Here is a 16,937-nt window from a genome sequence, read left to right as displayed (position 1 = left end):
TCTCTTTTTGCTTTCATGAATTACGTTCAATAGGCAAGAGGAGCAAGAAGAGAGAACTGAAATAAGTTGGAAGTCATTTTGTTGATGGGTAGAAACAATTAACATAAAATATTTAATAAGCTTCTGTTACATGTCTGTATTATACACGTTTGTGTATAATATTGATGGAGAAATAAAATTACTTAATTTTAAATATAAATAAATAATTAGAATAAAAATTAAATTAATTACAATAGAAATCATGTTAAGTTGGCATGAAGGATATGTAGAAGTTCAGTTTATGGGTATACATGCACAATTGGTTTCAGTTTGTAGTGAACATTCACTGCGATGAATGTTTAAAAATGCATGATATGGAAATGTTGAAGATCAAGAATAAATACGTGAATGTAACATATACATTATATATATCCAATGGTCGAAAGGAAACATGAATAGAACCAAAAATTGCGAGGATAATAATGAAAAAAGGCTGTGGATTTTAAAAGATCAAGAAATAAGAATTATAAAACTAAACAACAAAAAACTTATTAATAAGTACAAAACCAGCAGCATAACACTGTGCAAGCAATTTCGTGGAAATCATCTTTTAGGCAGCAGAAAATGAAATTAATTTTTATTCTGTCTAAAATCTATGTTAATTATTTTTTTGTTGTTCTAAAATGGGAAGACGATTTCTACAAAACGCGAGCACACCATCATGTGTCTGTATTTTGAATATATTATAATCTTTGTTCTTTTTTTTTATTCTCTAGTTTTAAGTTTTCTGATGTTAATTCTTATTTCTTAATCTTTCCTAGTCTCTCTGTTTGACGTATCATCTTCTCTGTTATGGATTATCAGCCATTCAGTATACATATTTCAAAATTCAAATATTTATTCTTCATCCTTATCTTATCGCACGTCTTCGACTAACATTTAATGCATGTCATCGCCTACCTTCTAAAAATACTCACCCAGGTTGTGAATTAATTATCTTATAAGTTACAAAAATGCGTACATGTTAAAAATAATTTAAACTAAATAAAACTAGCTTTAACTAGTCAAATTAGATAAAAACTTTGAATAAATTAATTTAAATAAATAATTTACTAATTAAACTAGTAAAAACATGGTCAATGTGTCTAATGCTATTTCACAAAATCAAAAACATTAACGATTCGGCTTTCGTGGTGAAAGAGGAGACTGGCCGAATCTTGGTTTAGCAATTTACTTTCCACATCGATGAATTCAATCTTTCTTTGATTAGAAATGATAATAATATGAAGAAGAAGAAGAGGGGGAACTATTTACTCACTTTCAGTAATTTATTAAAATTGTGCACACATTTTAAGTTGAATTTTTTTTATGCTTTCGAACTATTGCGGCAAGAGTATGAAGGGTAATGTGTTCTGTACTTGAGGAAAGGCAGTAGTTTACAATATGTTCATCTAAGTTCTTATACTGGTAGATAGTGATAACAAAATGAAGTATGAATAATGTATTTTGATTAAATATTTACAGAAAGGACGGAAACAACAAAACTACTGAAGGAACCAATCACCGCATATCAATAAATAAATAAAAATCATCTAACCGGAAAAGCCATTATCCTGTGTACAGAGAACAATGGTACCCATACCGATGTTACTGAGGGGTTGTTTAGATGTTGTGATGTGCAGTGATAATTACGAGTATGTCATTATGATATTCTGATTAATCTTGACATTCTTTGTTATTATTAGGTATGGGTTTAGGGACTTATGGCACATATTGTACATAGGCGATCACGTTACCTCTATAATATAATTGTACCTCTACACTGGATAGTTTCCTTATCCAGTGTAGAGGTAGCAAACAGCTCTGTGCCACACGCACGTGGTTGATAGCTTTCAGCAAACTTGGTGCTCATTGAATGAATAATCTCTTGTACATCTGCATTGAGGAGTTATTATTTCATATTCATTCTTTCTTTTACTTGCAACCTAGCAATACGATTCATTTGGGATAATTAAAGTCACCCATGATCATTACTCGTTTACTACCCATTAGGTTTATTTAGTGATGCTTTTCATCGTTACTAACAGTTAATCCACTAGGTGTGTAGCAACATCCCGTCATGTGCTTGCTCTAGTCTTTACTCCACTTCACATCATACAGCTTCGTGCAGATCACTGCTACATGGAGGACTGTTATTAATAGTGTTGAGTTGATGCTGAGCTTTTTTACGCTAAACTAGACATATATAACCATCTAAACAGAAAATGCACCAATCTTTATGCAGAGAACAATGGTGTTATTGTTATCACTGATGTTATTAATATTTTATTTATGTGAATCATATAATTATAATAAGCAATTTTATTTTCTTTTATATTATTATTTAGAGGTATACAGATTTATTGGATAGATCCCACATAAGTGCATTAGATATAAAGTATCTAGATAAAGAAAGTAATAATATATAAAGATACTAGAGCACAAAGAGAACATTTCGCGAGTCTGGGCGATTTCTAATTCTTTTTTCTTTCCTGTTTATTTTGGTGTGTCTACTGTAACACTCTACACAAATATCAAGAGAGTTCTTATTCCTAAAAAAAAAAATTAAAAATAAAATTAAAAAAAAAAAACTGGAGGAGGACGACTATTTGCACGATACCTGCAGAATAAATGTAAAAAAAAAAAGTGTTTCGTTAAACATGCAAATAATGATCTAAAAATCTTATAGATATTATTTACGGAAAATTTTCCATGTTGCTCCTCGAGATAAATATTAATTTTTATGGCGATTTTGTCTATTTTTCTTTAGAAGTACTGCTTTTATGATGTCACTGGCTTTGTACTCAATTTTTAGAGCATTACTGATGTTTTAAAGACATAGAAACATAAAGAATATAAGGAAGGAATACTTTTGAGTGGCGTCCGGCGTATGGTGATAAAAATTTATATTATTGCTGAAGTATGACTGAAAGGAAGGGTGGAGTTGGAAATATGAAGATAGAGAGATGCTGGAGTATTGCTTGGAAGACAAAGGTATGTGAATTTAAAACCCGAGGTTCATGGGTCGACTGTGAATTCTTTGGGAAGAAGGTGAAATATAGAAATTTTTGGAGAAAGGAGAATGACAGAATATGATGAAACAAGATTAGGGATGGGAGAAACGGTGTGTGAGCTGTTTCGATTATGCGTCGTCTTCGTAGCTGGTGGGAAAAGTGGAGAGTGTGTCATGTCGGCTTAGTGTTTTTGTCTTGGGTGTATTTGCGTTATTTTCTATTGGTCGGGATCGTGACCTAATTTTTATGTTTTGAGGCTTCCAACTCTCAGAGATTATATAGGGGAGGCGAATGTTTATTGAATTTTTGTCACATTTTATTGCTATTGTTTTCGTAATTCTAAGCATTGTTTCGTTTTCCTGTATTATTACGGCTTTGTCGATTTGCTGGGTATGCTCTGTTCAAGAGCGTGAACTACTATTTCTGTTTTTCCTGTATTTTGTATTATGCTTTACTGTATTTTGTATTATGTATTTTGTATTATGGTTACTACGTTTCTAATTGCTTAAATGTTCTCGGATTGGTATGCTGCAGTAACAGAACTTTCCTGTAATCTTGTCCATAAAGATCTGATCACGATACCTGTGTAGGTGACGTCACAGTCTTGTTGCCAAGAATATTTTAAACTACATTGTGGTGTTCTAGAATTTCTTTGTATATGAGAGATTTTGTAGGTTTTAGAAGTGTTGCCAATTTTTGGTTCGTGGTGAACACTAATTTATAGTCAGTATGTTTAAAAATGCATTTATTTTTTGTGTTGGGAAATTTGATTTGGTTATTGGATTGTTTTGACGGGTTTTCGCTGTTTTGTTGACGTAATTATTAGCTGTGTTGGGTAATTTCGATTTCTAAAAATCTGTGTTAATTTCTTTATTTCTATGTTGAGATAAGTATACGTATTCGAAAACTTGTATACATTTATAAATTGTGCTAAAATGACTGCACAATTAAATGGAAATTAAAGTGGTAATTTCCGATATGTGTGTGTATTTGTGGAATATTTTTGTGGCTATTTTGTTCTTTGCTCTAATTAATGTTAGGTTTAGGAAATTTATGGATTTCTCATGCTCTGTTTCTATAGTGAACTTTAGTTTGTTGCTGAAGTCATTAAGGGACGCTTGTAAAGTGGTGATTCATGTTGGTTCTCCAATGCTTAGAATATCGTCCACGTTTTTGTTGTAAAAGGTGATGCCGGGGGTTGGGAAGAGCTGAGTAGACGTGATTCTATATGTGATAGAAACAATTCAGCTAATTGTTCGCTAATATTTTGGCCCATAGGGAGTCCGAAAATTTGGATATTGAAGTTATTGTTAAATTTAAAAACGTTTGCTGAGATTATCAATTTTATCATTTTTACGATATCGCTGGATGTTAATTTGGTTCGTGATCCCAGAGTGTCGTCTTCTGTGAGAAGTGTGTGTGTGTGTGTGTGTGTGTGTGTGTGTGTGTGTGTGTGTGTGTGTGTGTGTGTGTGTGTGTGTGTGTGTGTACGATGTCTAACGTTCTGGGGACGTTCGCTATACACCAATGTGAACGTCCTCAGAACGTTAGACAATGTACATACATTACTCACAGAAGACCACACCCTAGGATCACGAACAAAATTAATACCCAGCGATATCGTAAACCTGATAAAACTAATCTCTTGGAGCAGTATGAATACGGAACTGTTATATTATATAAACATAATGCTAGATTGATTTCAAAGAAACCTTAACTATGTTTAGATGTTAAAAATCAATTTCTTACCTGTATACCTTACCGTATTTCTCAGCAAGTTTTGTTATGTGCCCTACCTTTAAGAAATGGGAAATAGCCAACAATGGGTAGGCCGATAGGACCAGGTGGAAAGTTCTTTCTGCTGTTTAAGCGAGGAAAGAAAAAGTATGCGCTCAAAACAATTACAAATATGATTATTGTGGAGAGAGTACAATAGTTATGAATAAAACTTAGAATTGGGAATTTTGTGCTATCCATGTTATAGTAAATATATAATGAATGAACAATTTTTGAGCAAAGCAGACATAAAATATACATTCACTGTCATAGTAACAAGTAAATGTAAAGACGCTTCGTTTCGCTTGACAGATCAAGGTTAGAGTTTACACTATCAATGACGCCTTGCTTTCTACATCTGAAGTGATACACTTTCTACCAAATAATGTTATTTGAAACACTGCCATCTGGTGTTATCTATGAGCACTACACAAATATGAAGTGGTCGTTTTTTTTCTATATTTCTCTCATGCTATCTTAAATTTAAGATAAATCAGATATGGGTAATAAAAATGTGATTGCACAATACAATGCCTTCTATATATATTTATTTTAAGTAGAGAGCGTGTTTGATAAATCACTCAGGCACAATGCGGCATATTTTCTTCGAAATTAACATCTTGTCAGTTATGGTTATAACATTTATTATTCTATGCCCAGATGTACAAAAGATGAATGAGGCATCAGTCGCAATTTGCTTTGTTTATTTTAAAGCACCAAATTCTTATAACAATCTGTAACTCAATCGAAATTTATTTTAAAAGTGCTAAAAGCAGAAATCTGCACTATATTCTGAATGGAATCATGCTATTGCGTCATCATTACATCTATTGCATCATTACCAAAAAAAATCAATCTCTTGGTTTGTAACTTTTTCTCTAATTCTTGCATCAAAGATGACGGAAAATATTTTCCCTATGTTCCCAAAACACAAAACCACAATACTCGATGGATTATTTGATTTTCTTAATTCAAAATAGATACCAAAATAGCATTCAGGTTTAGAATTTTCCCGATTGTTTTGATACTATGGTTCTATATCTTATTTTATTGTCTTTTCTTTTCACTATTATGCGTCGATACTAGTCATTAGCTCACATTCAACCAATTCGAAAGAAGTGCAACACGTTTTTCCTATCTAATTCCAGTGTCATTCTCTGTTTTCTAAACTAATATGAAACTATTAGCTCACAACTTTCATTGAGTGAATGAAATATATAAAAGTTTCATTCACTCAATAAGTTTCTAGTTCACTAGAAATTTATTAGCATGTACTTCTCAACTAATAAACGATCGAATGTATGTATACAATCTCTGCCGAAAACAGAGAATCTTCCTGTATGTTATCCACATTTAAGTAAATGCCATAGAAAAGTTTAGAGAATCTTAGTGGATTGCTCTTGACATCTGAAGGCATTTTCACATATTTGGCACAAGGTCTATTAAGTAAACTCGCATCATATTTTATGCGTATGGTTTTACGGTTTTCTCTTAATGCACATTACTTATGAAGGTAGATGCATCGTTAACATCAAACTGTATAACTAATGCTGCACAAACCTTGTTGCACAAAGCAGTTTTTATTCACCTGGTCCTTGCTTACTATGTATCAATGACTCCCTAAGTTGACTGTAAATCCATCACACAGAATTTGCTGTTGACAGTTACTGTACATTACCCAATTGATTAAAAAAAACTTCCTGAATATCAACTTCTTCAACCCAAAATTCTGATCGCAAGACAGTTATCAAACCATGACAATTTAAATGTATCTTGAGCTTAATTCGCAAACAATATCATCACGTCTTGCTTTCAATCCCGTTACGATCGTGGTTCTATTTATCGCTCTATTTGTGATGCATCTTCAGAGACTATACCAATAATGCAAATTAAAATCAAATCTGTTTAATTTCTTGCAAAGAAGAACTTTTCTTCCAGTTTTACTTATGACAGCTCTCAGATCTCTAGATAAGATAATATTCCTCTTCTTGAAATCACTCTAACTTTCAATCGCTCTTGTCATCAACGTATTACGAATATCATCTCCTTAGCATTATTTCATGTATTAAATGACACATCCTTCAAATCACACATCCTTCAAAACAAAGCTCACATCTTTTCAACCATTCAGTCGTGTTCGTATATCTGTAGATGGGCTCCTTGAGAGTAATGTAAGAATACTTAACTCAGTAGAGAGCAGATCAACTAGACTAATTAATCAGCATAGCTACGAAATAATTGCGTTCTCTTATACACGGCCTCCCCTCAATGTTCCATTATTCTGTGGAAAATTTGTTCTACAGGAAAAGTTTTCTGTCTGCCTCTTCATTCTTTGTAAAGAGTATGCAATGTACAGATATTCAACACACATATTAATAAGGTTTTTCATACTTCTCACTTTTTTATCCGTCCATGGCATTAATATGCTCTAATACGAAGTATATCTTGTGTGCAGATTATGATAAAGAAAAACATAAATATTTATAGTAATAATTCTAGCAACTAACTCTATTAATAGGACCACTTTTTCTCTGATTTTTCTATTTTGTTTTCACTTTTCTACAAAAGTTCTGTTTGCTCTAAATTTCCAGTAAGCAATCGAAAAATGTTGAATATATCATCTGCTTGTGTATAATTAAAATTATTGACTTTTAATTTGACATTTTCGAGTTGTTTCATGCACAGAAAATTGATAACATAGTAAATACCTAATTATGTAAATTTTATTTTTATGTGAACTATAGTATGGAAAACAAATTATTCTAATTTTTTAAGCTTTTTATTTTCTAAATGTACTTTGTGTTTAATTCAAGAACAATTTAATCACTTCCTGCTCTTATTCCCTTTACGATCGTGGCGGTATTTGTGATCCATCTTACAGACGGTTTGTTAATTGTAATATTATTATACGAAACCATTAAAGCTGTTTCATATAATAATTAAAATTATTATATGAAAAAACAACTTCAAGAATCAACTTTACAAATAATTTATACAAACAAATGGATTTAACATGTGAATAGAATGCCTCCAAATAGACTACCAAAAAAGAATACTAAACTATGAAACAAAAAAGGAAAAAGAAATAGATGAAGACAATTAAAGAGAGGTGTAAGGTTGAAACAGGCCGCTATTTGTGATATCTTGAAGAAGAAGAAATTAGTATAACTGCTATGTATCTGGGCAATGTTTTCTTTAGGTGATACTAAATATTTTCCCTTTCTTCTTCTTCTTCTTCTGCTTCCCTTCACGTATTAGGCCTATTAGCCTGTTACGGGGCTATCCTTAGCCCTTCTAAGCCGTACCCGTCCCGAAGATAATGTGACTAGCCCTATACCTTCCGGTGTGTCCTATGTCTGTAGATGCGTGTGTTCACGCGGCGGGTTTTCCTGCTTGCGGGAGGAAAACCCCCAGATAAACTGGGGAGAAAAACCCTTCAGTCCACGTCTAAGACAGGCTAACTTGATCTGACTGAGAAAATCCTTAAGCTCCTCAACGTCGGCAATGGGAATCGAACCTAGGACACTCCTTACTTTAGTACTTAATTTAGAACTGGTATAATCATAGGAAACCAATCAATTGCTACGTGATTGTTTTTTTCTTTATATAAAATAACATTTCAGTTTATTTGGTAAGAGGTTGCAATCCTTGATAGATTTGCTAGCATGATGTGTATAGAATAATAAAATAAGTTGTATTTATAATTTAATTTTTAACAAAAATTAATGTTATATGTAAATATTGGGTTACTTAATCAGATTTATTAGTACACTTTTTTATTTTTTATTATATATTTCATAGTGCAACTTATTTTTCTCTGAAAAGTCACATTGCGAAATGTGTGCTGATATGCATGTAGATGGGAATAAGTATGCCACGATAATTGGATCATCTGATAGGAATGAAAATCAAGTAAACGGGTAGCCAAAATAGGTTTCAAATAGATCTACGAGAAGGAGAGCGATCAGTGGTATATTGTATCACTGGATTTTGTATACTTAGGTAAGAGAATGAATGACCGATAAGTATTATTAGAAATTGATTTTGGGTGTAATAAAAAGATGTCTAGTGGACTATTATTCATTACCTTGAATTAAGTATACTGGTTTGGTCTAGTGGTGATATCAAATTATCTGCTGATGTGTAAGTTGTTAGAGTGCACAAATAATTAAAGCTTGAAGCTGAGTTGCTCGGATCGTTAAGGCTTCTTTGATAAGTCCATATCCAGATTACAATGTGTGGATATTATCAGGGTTCTTTTGAGATAGGAAGGCATTTGAAGAGATTCTGAGATGGGTAACTAAGATTATAACTAGTCTATTGCATTGGACATGTGGCGATAGATGAGAGAATGTGGTCATTAAAGCTTGAGTAATAATTGAAAGAGATGAAACATAATTGAACATCTAGTAAGAGCAGCTTACAGTATCGATAAAAACAAGATTTTGCATTGCATGTGGAGTAGAGTAGAATTCAAGATCATTCCTGGATGTTGAAGAAAGGAACATGAGAAAGATCCAGTATCCTCTTATGTAGGAGTCAGCAGGGATGTGATAGGTATTTTCTCACTGAGGCAGCCTCCCTGGCGATGGAAAATTATAATAATAAGAAAACGAAGAAGGAAAGAAGAACACTACAGAGCGAAAGGATGCAGTTTTCTTTTCGAAGCTATCCATTATAATCTGCTCTCACTTATTCTTTCTATCTTTTCAAACCTGTGTCTTGCACTCCATGAGGCAATCTTTTGTAATAAAAAGCTTTGGGAAGAAAGGATGTTAAATCAATGTGCTACCTTTGAATTAATCATAATTTGTGGCAGCCTCCCTGGATCACTTATTTGTGGTGTGCACTTAAAAGAGTTTTGTACGAACGGAGCCAATTCTAGAAATAATCCTCGTGATTAAAAACTTGAGTAATAAAATAATTCTGAATTGCATCGATAAAGGTGATCAATTTTAGTATAATCTGAGCAAATCCTATATATCCAAAATCTTCTGCTTCACCTTCACCAGGACCATTAAAACCTCTGGAAAAATCAAAGGATACTTGTAGGTCCTTAGGAAGATGGGGGAGGGAACTTTTCCAGAAGTTTTGTGTTCTGGTCTAATTTTGCGATATTTTAGAAGGTAGTCAAATTTATCGGTGGTGTTTTCCATATACAGTAATGTAATGTTATCTACAATATATTTTAGGTCTATAAGTGGGACGGTTTTGTTTTTTATTCAGTAGTTTCACAAACCATTTTGTAGTTGCAACCGTTTTGTTTGAAGCTTTTTATAATGCATGTTGCTCTGTTTAAAAACGATAAGCTAAACTTTTTGAAATGTCTGTTTACCAAGTATAGTTATGATATATAGTAGAATGCACGTTACTTTCCACATGCCTTGCAATCGGGTGTGAAAAATATCTAAATTTTCTTTCATTCGATTTCGAAGGCGAAAATTATTATACGTTGGTTGCTGTTAAAAGACCTTAATTCAGTAAGAGCAGCATGGAAAGAAGAAGCAAATATTTCGATTACATAATTTAATCTTTGAATTTTAGATAACCCAGTTCTCACCCACATTTAAAAAAAATATTTGCATAAATGTCAGCAAATGGGATGAAAGGCGTAGCGAAGGAACTCAAAGTTGCATCTTCAATATTTTTACGGTTGATTGTTGTCTAGCTAACTTTTATAAAGTTGGTCGTGACAGTTTAAACAGTCAGGTTATTGAAGTTATTATTCAGTCTTATTCCTTTGAATCTCTTCAAATCACCTGCATCCTTAAAATATTTGTGAAGTTTATAAACAATGTGTTAAACAGGTTAATTCAGCTAAAACAATCACTTTTAGAAATGGTTAATGATTCTGAATGTGTTCTAGTTCTTAAAACTTGAAGTATGACTAAAATGTATAATTAAACTTAGAATTAGTTTTACCATTGAAATCAGAAAACATTGAATTTAGGCTTCCTTCATTTTGTTACAGGATACTCAGAAGGCAAACTAGTTCATTAAAATTGGAAAAGCATTTTAATAAAGTCTGACTAAATCGATTGTTCAATGAGCAAATAAATAAGACAGGTGCTGAGCTGGAAACTGTATATTAGTGAAAACTTATAGCCTAGTTGAACTAGCATAAGAAAAAAATGCTTGATAAGACTGTGAAGTTTGAAAATTATGATGGCAATGCTGATATAATAATGGTAATAATATTATCTGTCTTATGGTAAAAGTCGAGCTTTTTTTTTAGTATAGTTTATATACGCAACAAGTACGAGTGATATTCTATACAAGTTTAGATTAGATTTTACTGCATTATTTGGTTAATCCAATGGAAAGTTATGGTTAAAACCAATGCTCCCTACACATCGTCATTCACTACGTTTATGCACTTTCACTTTTATTAATATGTAGATAGTTTACTCCATTTTTCTCTGTAGATTAAAACGCAGAGTGCTTTATGATAACCTGACTGATGTAGTTCATTTCATTAAGTTATTTTCTATAGCTGTTATATAGATCTTTATATATACAAAGTTCTGTTATTGAACACCAATAACAGAACTTTGGATATATATCAAAAAAAAAAAACCCGCCTAACTAGGTTACAGCATAACAAACATTGAAACAATAATGGACATTTTACTTTGTTTCAAACTGCAAATGCCCTGCCACACCAGTTACTACTCGTGTAACTGGTAGTATTCGTGGGTAGTAACTGACACACACCAGTAGTGTGTGTGTGTCAGTTACTACCCACGACCTATAATACTAATTTAATATTGGAGGGGTGATGCGTAGTACTATCTTGGGACATGTGATGAAGTTTACTCTCAGACTGTAGTGACTTTACCTTAACTGAGTTAATTTTGTATTTTGTTACCAGCGTACATGATTTATTTTAATTAAACTTTTTTGAGTGTTTTCTTCCAGTGCTCAAATAACACTGGAAAAAGTAAAGACGAATATAAAACTACAAGCAAATGTACTTGTGAAAACAGTAAGAGTAAGTTATTTTTCGATGACAACTGCTAGTTGGCTTCTATATTTACACTGTTATACAGGAATGAATCCAAACAAATTGAAATCTGATAATCTTAATTTTGCTTTTGAAGGTGAGATTAAAATGATAAAGAGAGCGTGTTCTCAATAAACCGTTGCTCAATATGGATAAAGTTCAAGAACACGTGCACTGGTTCAAGATATTGAACTGATAAAGCATCTAGATACATTAGGATTAATGTTAGGCTAGAGTAAAAAGTTGTTGGAATGTACATTTAATTAATAGAACTATTTCTAAGTGAAACGTGGATATATTTCAATAGTAAAAGGAGTAAATATTTATAAATTGAAGTCCGTGATATATCATTTGATTAAACATTTGATTACTTAGGAAACTGTTATTGTTTTCTATTATATTTTCCCTTCATTCGCTAATGATTTGATTGCATAATAATATCCGAAAATATGAACTTCACTCTGTCTGTTAATTATGTCTAAATTAAAAAAAAAAATTATATAACACTACTAATGTTTATTTTTATATATTAGAAGATTAACAGATTTTATATAATAAGATGATCACATATGAAAATGAAAAAGATATAAACCTAAAAATTGCAAAATATCTTAAAATAACCGGTGTAATTATCTCTATATTTAAACCAAACTTAGTTCAAAAACAAAACAGACTAAAAGTATACAATACATTAGCCCTACCAGTCTTAATGTATGGAAGCAAAATCTGGACAATAAAACAAAAAGACAAACAAAGATTAACAACAGCAGAAATGAAGTTTATGAGAAAAACTGCAAAGTATACCCTATTTGATCACAAAAGAAACGAAGAAATTATGAAATAATAAAACCAAGAACCAGTAGTAGAAAAAATTTAAAAATATAAACATAAATGGATGGAACACGTTCAAAGAATGAAAACAGAAAGATTACCAAAACAAGCCTTAAAGTACAAGCCGTTAGGAAAAAGAAAACCAGGACGTCCGCTTAAAAGATTCAAGGATGACTTCTAAGGTCGGAACAGGCCTAAATCCTTGATACGCATGATGATGATGATGATTAACAGTTTCATTCTGAATTTTGCATATACTCGTATTTCAGTTTTCAAGTATTAGTAAAAATTGCTCTTATCATTAACTTAAAAACAATGTATCAATAATTTCTTTATTGAAATAGTTAAACGTATGCATTTATTATTTTTTTTTATAATTTAAGTAACTCTCTAATTGGCAACCTGGTTGATAGAATGAACAGCGTGTCCGTTCTCCGACGACCAAGCAGTGCGTTCGAATTCGACTGTAGCAATGAATGTTATATTAACGAATTTCGGTGGTACGTGATTTTTATCGATGGGATGCGAATACCATCCTGTTTATCGATTGTCTGTAATAACTTGAAGAAGTTTATGTTTGGTCTGTAGATCAGTGGGAAAGGCTGTAATAAGCTAAAGCCTTTCCTTTCATGAGTAATACTCATGCAAAATAAATAAATTAAAATAAAATAAAACACAAACCTTTTTATATAAATTTAATTTTGATTTTGAAATTATCAGATATATTTTCCAGAGTGATATATAATGAAAATTTTACAATCGCATCTTATATAATAGAAATCCAACTTCACTCTTTTAGTGCAGTCAGGATGACCTAGTGAATTTGCTAAGGAATCTCACATTAGGACGTGGGTTCTAATTAACTCTTGAAGAGCTATGAACCTTTATAATGGCTTTCAAACTGAAGTTGGTTTAGCATATGTCATTCAAAGGTGGTAGGGTTTACTTCCCTGAAAATAGATTTGACGTTTCTTAAATGAAAATAAATGGACAGGAGAACACTAATTAACAGACACAATTAATGCCCTCATGGTCTTGTTGCTTCATCCTTAGTTAGAACAAAATAAACGGATATTTATCAAGTAAGCGTCTTACATGAATACCACTGTATGAATTAATATCCCTGAGGTGAACACTAAAGAAAAGAACGAACAAAATAAAGTCATAATTCTGTATGATAAATAATAATAATAATAATAAAGGTTTTTTACAAGATACACACAATTCTACTTGAATATATCAGCTGTTTTAAACACCATTTGGTCTTTACTTTTTATTCTTTCAATATTAAATGTGTTCTCTTCATCAACATATCAACGCAATAGCATCCACATATTCACAAAAGAACATAAAATATTATAACACGCCAGATACACATCTAATGCAAAAAAAAGACAAGCAATCGCTTCTATGAGAAAGAGAGAGTGAGACAGTGAGAGAGAGAGAGAGAGAGAGAGAGAGAGAAATTTCGTTAAGCACCACATTCAATTTGAAATAAAATGATGACATGCAGAACAACTCTAATCTACTTCTAACGCTTATATTTCCATTTTATATTACAGGACTGACTCTGAACTTTCTCGATTCTATAGTCTCTGTTCTTCGTTTGTAGTCAATGTTAACAAGATGCCATGTACGAAATGCTGCGGCATAGGCGAACAACAGACCCAAGAGAGACACGTAAGTAAATGTCCATTGTACAAACAATGCATAGAGGGATGAATGCACTGAATTCCCATGGGTCAGTACACTGCCGATCCCAAACTCATTAAAACAAGTGTACTAGAAGCGTGTACTTCGATGCAGTGAATCGTACCACAGCTCAGCAAATACTATGAGCATGAGTGCATCGTCTAGACGTAAACCAAGATGTATGTTCACGTGCTTAAGGTATGGAAGTGGCTTACTGATTTTTATAAATGCTACGATGATAGGGATGTACTTCCGATTTCTGGACAACATTCTGAACAGCGTTTCCACAATATGTAATCTACTATGATTGGTATGATATGGTTTGAGGACAACAATGTGTTTCTAATAGAGTGGCCTGTTCAGATCAATCTTTATTCCTATAGCGGGCCTACTTCTTATTAAAATGTTCATATATTGTTTATCTTTGATATTTCGATTTATATTTCTAAGAGGTTCCTAGCCTCATTACTTTGCCTAATAATATTATCTTCTAATTAACCACTAATTGCGTCAATTAACAACACAAAAACATACACCACGCAGTGTTACCATTCTCCATCATTAAGTTCTAGTGGCCCGCAACTTAAGCCCAAAAATTTCTACAATGTCCATTACATAAAAAAGGCAGAATCGTTTCAATGATGTTAAATATTTTTCTGTATTACAAAATATATTTCAAATGAAAATGATTACAGTTTCCTTAGTAGGTTACTAACTAGCAGTAATGTATGCAATTATTTACATGCTACATTCAGTTTAAACACTAATTATTTTATTCGTATTAAAGATCCAAATTTTTTCCAAAATGCAATATTGAGTTTTCTTAATGTTTGTTTCATAAGTCTAATTACTATATGTGTTTCACAAATAAAAATTAAAGTAATGAAATTGAGTCTTCTTTTTGTTGATAAAGAAACAGTTATTTTTATTCTATTTATGTAACAATCGAAATAACAATGAAAATCAGTTAATATCTTTCAACGATGATTATATGCTATCAAAAAAAAGTACAAATAACAATAAATGAATATCAAAATAACAAATATGACTACAATATATTTGGTTAGTTTTATCTTTTCAGTGACTAGTCACTAAAACACCCATAGATATTCTTGAGAAAATCTGGTGCGTAAGAATGCAATGAGAAAGAAGGGTAACAATTTATACACTCGAGATGAAATCATCTTCTCTTTTTAAGACAAAGCTTTTGACCTTTTGGTTCCAAAGCTATCGAAAGGTGACCTTCGAAATTGACTGATCCTCCCTCTGGTAACATTACTTCGAACTGTTGTAGAATTCTCGTAGTATACAGGAAAACGGAAACTAATGCCATATTCTCTCCTAGACAGGATCGTTTTCCTTTAAAAATAAGTGTTCTCTATTAATCATGATACTTGCATTGTCTCACTAAGTAATTAAGTAAGATAATCTACATGATTTATCATAATTAGCAGACTGATGAGTGCAGTAAAAAATTGTAATTTTATATTAGAGGATAAGCCTGATATGCAAGGTATCTCACAGACAGCGTATGAATAGAAAGAATACAGACCAAATTATTCTGAATTTTATTTATTAATCGTTAACCATTAACGTCATTACCATACGACCTATTTTATTCTTATCCAAAACAGCACATTTATTTCAGAATAATTAATTATAACACTCTAATTAACTTTATATGGTACAGTGATGTCTTTTGATCATAGAAACTTCATATGGTATTGAAATTAGTATCGCTTTCAATTCGATTGGTCTGTAGTAAATGCAATAACTTACCTATAGAGAAGGGAATGAGATACTCTGGTTTCTTCACTATTTTCCCATCTAATGATAAAAATCTTTCTGGAATAAAGCTATCTGGATTTTTCCAGTACCTTGGATCACGATGCACAGCCCAAAAGTTGGCGACTATTATTGTCCCTTTCGGTATGTCATAATTGCCGATAACAGAGTCTTCTGAAGCACTAAGAATATGCAATCGGTTACGCAGTTATTTATTACAGGTTTATTTAAATTTTTCTGTTTATATTTCTTTCAAAATATACATTTATTTCAAAGAATAGTGGGTATTTTATTACCATTAATGAATTTGTTAAATTTATTACCAAACTAAATAAAATATTATTATAACCAGCGGTTAACATATAAGAAAATCACTTGACTTTTCAAAAATCACAATCTGTTATGTGTTGTTTACTACTGGAATTCAGTATCTGTACTAAAAACTTTGTTTAAAGTACAGAAGATATATTAATGAAAGAGAGAAAGAGGGGGGGGAGAGATTTTCAACGCTGCATGTTCTTATTTTTAAGCAGAGGCAAACAGGTGAACCGGTGATTGCTTTAGATTTTCCATTTTCCGATCTTTGTCAGTTCGCCTGTTTTTTTTTTTTTTTTTTTTTTTTTTTTTTTAGGAGGGGAAACTGAAGTTTCTATAAACAGTAATTCATGGAATATTCTTGGAACAAAAAGAATATTCCACACGCGTATTGACAGAACAAAAATTTTAAGGTGAATCAACTATATAGCACAATCATATGAAACCTCTATTTCAATCCTGACTGGCAAAATAACCAAAGCAGAATATCAAATAACAAAACC

At 31.9% G+C, this 16,937-nt stretch overlaps 1 protein-coding gene across 1 annotated transcript in view; it reads right to left on the bottom strand.

The window, feature by feature from the left end:
- Positions 1-16,937, bottom strand: part of LOC150101513 (cytochrome P450 2A3-like) — a 57,740-nt gene that overhangs the window by 11,903 nt on the left and 28,900 nt on the right. Inside the window, exons 7-9 of the mRNA XM_090400818.1 lie at positions 16,114-16,301; positions 15,535-15,693; positions 13,738-13,777 (exon numbers count right to left, since the gene is read on the bottom strand). Of these exons, the coding sequence (XP_090256944.1) occupies positions 13,738-13,777; positions 15,535-15,693; positions 16,114-16,301 (387 nt within the window). The remainder of the gene's footprint in view (positions 1-13,737; positions 13,778-15,534; positions 15,694-16,113; positions 16,302-16,937) is intronic.

This window comes from Typopeltis vanoorti, chromosome 11 (genome assembly GCF_054136105.1).
Source record: "Typopeltis vanoorti isolate ZY-2024b chromosome 11, IOZ_Tvanoo_1.0, whole genome shotgun sequence".
Lineage (NCBI taxonomy): Eukaryota > Metazoa > Arthropoda > Arachnida > Uropygi > Thelyphonidae > Typopeltis > Typopeltis vanoorti.
The sequence above is the reverse complement of the archived record's forward strand: the minus strand, read 5'-3'. Positions and strand labels throughout refer to the sequence as shown.